This window comes from Archocentrus centrarchus, unplaced genomic scaffold (assembly GCF_007364275.1).
Source record: "Archocentrus centrarchus isolate MPI-CPG fArcCen1 unplaced genomic scaffold, fArcCen1 scaffold_125_ctg1, whole genome shotgun sequence".
Classification (NCBI taxonomy): domain Eukaryota; kingdom Metazoa; phylum Chordata; class Actinopteri; order Cichliformes; family Cichlidae; genus Archocentrus; species Archocentrus centrarchus.
This window is the reverse complement of record NW_022060170.1, coordinates 70,494-77,722: the sequence shown is the minus strand read 5'-3', so window position 1 is coordinate 77,722 and position 7,229 is coordinate 70,494. Positions and strand designations below refer to the sequence as shown.

The 7,229-nt window shown below is 40.4% G+C and overlaps 1 protein-coding gene across 1 annotated transcript; it reads left to right on the top strand.

Annotated features, from left to right (window-relative positions):
* Nucleotides 1-718: 718 nt before the first annotated feature.
* LOC115775422 (zinc-binding protein A33-like) lies at nucleotides 719-5,769 on the top strand. The gene is made up of 6 exons (XM_030722959.1): nucleotides 719-1,349; nucleotides 1,853-1,948; nucleotides 3,362-3,592; nucleotides 3,697-3,719; nucleotides 3,913-4,031; nucleotides 4,600-5,769. The coding sequence occupies exons 1-6, from the start codon at nucleotides 936-938 to the stop codon at nucleotides 5,172-5,174; spliced, it is 1,458 nt and encodes a 485-aa protein (XP_030578819.1). The 5' UTR covers nucleotides 719-935; the 3' UTR covers nucleotides 5,175-5,769.
* The last annotated feature ends 1,460 nt before the right edge of the window (nucleotides 5,770-7,229 follow it).

Below are 7,229 nucleotides of genomic sequence, written 5' to 3'. Positions count from 1 at the left end.
ATAAATAAGTGAAAACAAAAATCCTGTAAGACTGGATATTTTTCTAACATCTGACTGTGCAAGCAGCAAAGGCTGTTACTACGGTTAAACATGTCATTTGGTGCCCACGCAATGCCCAAAGTGGAAAATTGTGTGTCACCACAAAATCAAAAGCTGTGTGTGTTCCAATGAAGCGGGATTAAAAAACAAACAAATAGAAATAGAGCCACAATAAAGAATGGCAAACTTCCACTGGGTGAAACTGATCGAGGGTGATTAGCAGAGGGATTTCCCCGTTTTGACAGCTATTTATGAGTGTCACAAGAAACCTGTCACTCTGAAAGAGATGTGGCAGCAAATGGAAACATTCTCACTGAAACTCAGACTGAAATAGGTGTAAATGTCTCTATCACTGGGACAAAATGGAGAATGCATTAAAGTAAAAAAAAAAATGCAATTGCATAACAAACATAACAAACTTCAGTTTCCTTTTATGCTGGCTGTTTAAGGAATTTTAGAACGCCACATTCAAGTAAAAATAAATTTCTTCACATGCTAAAAGCCTCTCAGCACTAGTAACTTGTCCCACATCGTTCCACACAAACATGCTCTTTGTCCCATGTTCCCATGATCTGCTCATCCTGCTCGCCACCAGATATTTCTGTTAACTGCCTCCAGAGCCGGTAGAGGGCAGTGCTTCAAAAAACGGCGAGCAGGTTTACTTCCTGTAGGAGAAACACGGAAAGGGAGTTGGTGGGAGGAAGAGTTGTTCAACTTTGTCGTCGCACTGACAGCAAATACAATTTTGGGGGCTTTTTGTTTTAATGTAAAACCTTTTTTCACGTGATTTCACCGTGACGTAACACGCAGAGGCAGGTAACGGCGTGTCTGTGTGCCTTTATCGATTTTCGGTGTTTTTTGAAAGCGAAACCAAGTTGAAGCGGGCCTGTAAAACCATGGCTGACAGCATGGATGAGGATGAGCCCTTACCTCTCCAGCAGGAGCTGACCTGCCCTGTGTGTCAGGGCATATTCCGGGACCCGGTGCTGCTCCCCTGCACACACAGCTTTTGCCGGGAGTGCCTGCAGAAAAGTTGGGAGTTCAATAAAAAGTGTCCCGTTTGCAGGGAAGTGTTTGAGGAAGGCAAGGCCATCGCCAATCGCGCGCTCAGTAGCGCCTGCGAGACCTTCCTTAAACAGACAAACAAGCGACCGAAAACCATTAAGCCCAGCGAGGCAGTCTGCCACCTGCACCTGAAGCCGCTGGAGCTGTACTGTGAGAAGGACGAGGAGCCGGTGTGCGTGGAATGCGTCACCCTCCACAGCACCCACAGGCTCTACACACTAAGTGATGGGGCGCCTATGTGTAAGGTAATAGTTCCCCAACCTGTTTTTAACTTGGCGTAAACCCAAACTGTTCTTAAGAAATAAGTAATTTGCAGTTTTTCACCAAGACAAACAAGTTTGTTTTAGATTTCTTAAAAGCTTCCGATGGCAAACTGCCAGTTTAGGTACAGCTGCTCCTCTGGATAGAGATATAATTTACAGCAAATTGCCTAAACATGGGTTAAGCCTAGTGTCAGACTAAAAGGATTCTCACTGAAAAAACAAAGTTTTTTAGTTTAAGATGGGGCTTAATCCTGATTCATCCATCGGAGTGCGAGTGTGTGAATGTTAAAGGGCATAGGCGTAGCTAAAAGAGCTGCGTGAACGTTTGTGTGACTGGGTGACTGATACTTGTTAGTAGCAAGTGCTTTAAATGCTCATATTGAGTAGAAAGGCGCTATATAACATAGTACTGTATATGTTGTGAGTTTAACCTTTGTCACTGGCCTAAAACATTTTGTGTTGTTTTTTTTTTGTTTTTTTTGCAGAAGGAGCTTAGCGACAGAGTCCACATTTTTGAAAAGAAAGTGGACTCATACAAGAAAATTTCTCAGAAGCTCAAAAACACCGTGGAATACATCAAGGTACAGTTACTGACATGTCATGTTACATGTGTAATGATTAACCTGGTTTTTAATAGCAGTAGAACTGGTACAATGCATTCAGACTAGGGCTGGGCGATAATGGACCAAAAAGAATATCTCCTTTCCAAAGAATACCTTTCCAAAAGATATAAACAAAAAGGGACTTCTGAGTCAAAGCTACATGTCCCAAATATCACACGGGCACTTTTATTAACATTCAGCTGTAGATGTACATGATAAATTGCTCATAAATAAAACTATTGGCATATTTAAATAATAGTGCTCCTCAAATAAATGTTGTTTTTTCCTCCATAACAAAATACTCATAGCTGTGCTATTAAAATGTAAACAGAAAAGATGCAGAGCAAAAATAGCAAAAGGCTGACTCATTCTTTAAAAAGCCAGTCTGCAGTGAAGTAGACTTCACCAAAGTGCTTTCTCCTGTGTGTAGTCCTGTACATCTAGTTATCTGTGCAAATAACAAAACATATAAACAGGCTGAATGAATAAAATTAGGCGGGTCTGAAAATTCGCTAAATCTAGTGACAAAGTCGTTAAATTGGCAACATTGCCATTCTGTTGCTTCCTGCATGATTTATGGGGGAAGCAGTGAGGGAGAGAGGCAGAGCAGTGTGAAGTTGCACACAGACAAACTGGGAGAAGAGAAAGGTGAACTGGTAGATCTACAAGTATGATTATAATGTGACATAGACTATATCAATATAAACAATATTGTCTCATATCATGTATGAAAATATATCGATATATCTTAAAAACTCGATATATCGCCCAGCCCTAATTCAGACATCTTCAGTTTTTAAAGCAGGGCTCCCTAGAGAGGCAGCACACTGGCGTGGTGGTTAGCACTACTGCCTCACAGCTGCAATAACATCTAGAAGGTCTGGGTTCGATTCCACCTTGGCCTGGGCCTCTTTCTGTGTGGAGTTTGCATGTTCTCCCCGTGTCTGCGTGGGTTTCCTCCCACAGTCTAAAGACATGCTGGGGTTATGTTAATTGGCCACTCTAAATTGCCCATAGGTGTGAATGTGAGTGTGAATGGTTGTCTGTCTCTCTGTTGGCCCTGCGACAGGCTGGTGACCTGTACAGGGTGTACCCTACCTCTCGCCCTCTGTCAGCTGGGATAGGCTCCAGCCACGACCCTGAAAAGGATAAGTGGAAGTGGATGGATGGATGGATGGCTCCTTAGAGGGAACTGTAAAGTACTTTGCACCTTATGTTGAATTTACCTGAAACTGATCACATTTCAAAGAAAAAGACGAGACTGGTGTAGATGGGCTATTAGGAGTTTTAGCACATTAAGGTTTTTCTATAGTTTATCTGAGGTAATAAAGGCTGCACATGTTTGATTTCATACTGGACACTGTAAATGTAAACTCTCCTGTCTTAATATAGTATCAGGCAGGGGAAGCAGAAAAACAGATCAAAGCAGAGTTTGAGAGGCTGCACCAGGTGCTCTTCGCAGAAGAAGCTATGCGTCTAAATGCACTGTCTGATGAGGAGGGCGAGAAGATCGCTGCCATACAGGAGCTGATTGAAATCACAGAAAAGGACATTGTCTCTATGAAGGGGCTCATTGATACGATTAAGAAGGAGATGGGCAATGAGGATCTACCACTCCTGCGGGTAAAAGAACATCACTCATCACAATGTTGTTTTGTCTCTCATGTTTTAAGTGTTGTATATGACTCACATCAAACTAATCTCAATCACTCTTTCTTATTTTTCAGAATTTCCAGAATTTAAAAAGACAGTAAGTCACTGCAATCAAAAACAATGTGCAACTATAGTACAGTATTAGAATAAATACTTCTTAAGGTTCACTACAAAGAAGACCACAGAAAATTTTCAGTATATTTTTAACAAAGATTTTCTTCATCAAGTTTTCTGCTGTCTTTTGTTAAGTGTCTCTTGTTACCTGTTATATATTTCCATTTCTTTTCTAGATCCTATTGGACTCGTTCAGAGCCTCGCCTTCCCCACGGATCCCTTTTGAACATGGACAAGCACGTTGGTGCTTTGGACTTCAACATATGGAAGAAAATGCAGACTCATGTAAAATATTGTGAGTACATTACATGGTGGGATTTAGGAACATTGGAACTGCCATCAGGTTAAGTTTACCTGTGGCTGTACATAGCAATGCTTCATTGAGATAACCCCCCCCCACCACCACCACCCTGCCTTTATTGTTCAGCTAAAGCCAAATTTCAGGGGCTTATAACCTCCAAGAGGCAAACTTTCCTCTTTTTGAAGACACACATGCATCATATCTCACAGGCTATTTTTCTATTATAAGAGTTATGAATGTAAATCTGTGTTGTGCTGTTCAGTCATTGCCTGAAGAATAGTCTGGTAGTAGGGAGGTTTCAGGACTGAGCTGTGTAACAGATATTCTGTATCAGATGGGTCATCATTTGAGAGCGATCCTGATCCTCCATGAAAACTAAGCTTGTGAGGATGGAAGGCAAAAAATACTACCCCATTTATTTATTTCAAACAGAAAGCAATGCCTCTTATACCTTGTAATCAGCATGTTTTAGTCAAGATGGTACGTGCCTTTAGCAACTTTCTGTAAATCGCTTCAGAAGACATTTGACACTGTTGTGCCTTGTCTCATCATGTGTGTGCAGATCCAGTGCTGCTGAACCCAAACACAGCCGCTCCTTGGCTGTCTTTGAGTGGAAACCTGATCAGTGTGAAGGAAAGCGAAGAGCGAATGACGGTCCCTGATAACCCTGAGCGTTTTGATCCCTGCGTCTTTGTCCTAGGCGCTGAAGGTTACACCTCCGGGAAACACAAATGGGATGTCATCGTTGGCGACAACCCCAAGTGGATCGTGGGAGTGTGCCGAGAGTCCCTGCCACGTAAAAAGAAATTCACAGTCGCAACAAATCGTGGCGTGTGGGCCATAGCACTGAGCAAAGGGGTGTATACTGTAATGACAACTAAGCGTGAAGAGTTGCAGCTTCAGCAGCGACCCGAAAAGATTAGAATCAAGCTTAATATGGACAAGGGAGAGGTGTCATTTTGGGATGGAGGGTTATCAAAGCACCTAGTCACGCTTACACACAAGTTTGAAGGCACGATATTTCCTATTTTTGGTCCCGGCCTCCATAGCTCACCTATGATTCTGGCTCCGGGAAAAATAGCTATACACACGTCAACGACCCAAGATAGGGTTGTTGGCCCAAAGATGCAGGATTGAAAAATCCATGACAGAAAGCTTTTGAAAGCAAAACAAACTCAAGAGCCCTTTACTCATCAATGAGGGGGGGTGAACATCTAATAAAAGACTAAAAACTCAAAGTAGATGAAACATCAGTTTAAGTAATGAAAATGATGACGCTGACGTGATGTTTGGAATGCACGATTAAAAAAAAGTGTCAGAAATGTAATTTAGAGTGAAATGCCAAAACTGAACTGAAACCATGCGTACCAGCCTGCAAAGAAAGTCGAGCTGAAACAAGTTCAACGTGTACAGAAGGCAGGAAACCAGGAAGTGATCAGAGATGGACATTTTCTGCCTTTGCTGAGGGAAACCGAATTAACCGATTTTTTGACCCCTTACTAGCGACAGACCAAAGGGGAAAAGGTGTCACAGTGTGTTATATCAAAGATAATCGCAATAGTCAGAATATTGTGGTGTTAATATTATGCATATGATAAACTCATAGATACAGCGACTGGTCGACACTCCAGCATAGATGATGGTATTGCAGCTTAATGCAGGCTGCCATCCACGACTAAACAGCAAAAAAAAAAAAAAAAAAGACAAGAAATGGCAGTAACCAGGCTGCTACTTACTACCACAGTAAGGATGTGGTCATTTATATCATACAACACACAAGCTCTGTCCCCTTTCTCTGTCCCATGGGTTTTTTGATTGTTGTTTATTATGCATTGTATTGATGGTAATTTTAGGGCTTATTGATCTGTTTATCAGTTCATGTGATTGCTTATACACTGTTTTTGTATAGCTGTCTTGACTTTCTGCACCTCCATACCCTCATTTTGAATGTAGTTCATGTGGCCAAACAGACAAAACACAGAATGAAGATGATTGGACTAATGGTGAAGGTGATTAAACAGTTTTTATTTTTTCCTTTTTTTTTGTTTTTCAAAACTACAACAGTCAGCTTTTAATATTTGTGAGCTCAACAAAAACAAGTTTCATTGTGAATATAGCTAAGATTGTTTGCTTCTGTGTGTTAGGAAATGTTTGATGTGGTTTGATTTTCTGTCAGGACTCTGAAGAGTGACCCATATTTATGCTTAAAAAATGCACCTGAAATGGATGGGATGTTTTACTACTTTTATGTGAAACTGCAGGTTCGATGTTTTGGACTAAATAAAACTGCTGGTTTTCTGGACAGTTAAATTGCAATGCTGTTTATCGTGCACTATACAAAGTTCATGCTCAGCAGTGCTTATAGAATATACTACTACAATCTGTATAAGCTCAAAACATTAAACCTTCCCTCTCTGTAAGACTTCATCAATAAAAAAAAAAAAGTTTGAGATTAAATGTGTTCTTTCCTAAATCTGATTTACAAAAATAAAAAATATTTGCAAAAAATATGGAGGACATTTATTCAACAGTGAAGAGAATTCCTACAACTGTGGAGCAAATGATACTGATACTTTTGTTTTTTGCAGAAAATTAAAAATGTTACAGATATCCAAACTAACAAAAAAGCAAGAACATGAATCAAACAGCACAAAGACAGATAATGATTGTTGTTCCTGTGACGCAGGTGTAGCCATTTTTTAAAAAAAAAAAAATTTCTATTCACTTTATCTGCAAATTGCAGTCACTGAAATAGTGAGGAAAACCTTATATAAACATCTAATCTCGTCATTTATTGCTAATCATTATCTAATAATACAATATCCAGGTGTAAAGACTACTGCCATGTCAGTAGTGGGATAGCTGTCTTTTGTGTTGACAGTCACCACTGGCTCAAGCTCGCCAGCCAAAAGCACCAAAATACAGGCTTCTGACCACAGGAGCAACGGCGATACTTTAAAAACCATGTTACTGATAAGCTGGAAGCACTTCCTTCTTCTTCAGTTTATTACTACAAGCCTAAAACAGGTTCAGCCTTCCTAAAATAACATATTTATGCTGCATATTTTCAGCATATAAGTGGTAACAATGTTACAGTCCTTTACAAAAACACAATCTACTTACCCATCAGAATTTCATCTTTCAGTCTTTGTGCTCAGCAAAGTCATTGACGACACTGCTTAACCCTTTAAA

What these genes read in the sequence shown, in the direction of transcription:
- LOC115775422 (XM_030722959.1), top strand. Translation starts at nt 936, where the DNA reads ATGGCTGACAGCATGGATGAGGATGAGCCCTTACCTCTCCAGCAGGAG. An exon ending in ATGGGGCGCCTATGTGTAAG is followed by an intron (nt 1,350 to 1,852) that starts GTAATAGTTCCC and finishes TTTTTTTTGCAG; the next exon opens with AAGGAGCTTAGCGACAGAGT. An exon ending in TTCCAGAATTTAAAAAGACA is followed by an intron (nt 3,720 to 3,912) that starts GTAAGTCACTGC and finishes TTTCTTTTCTAG; the next exon opens with ATCCTATTGGACTCGTTCAG.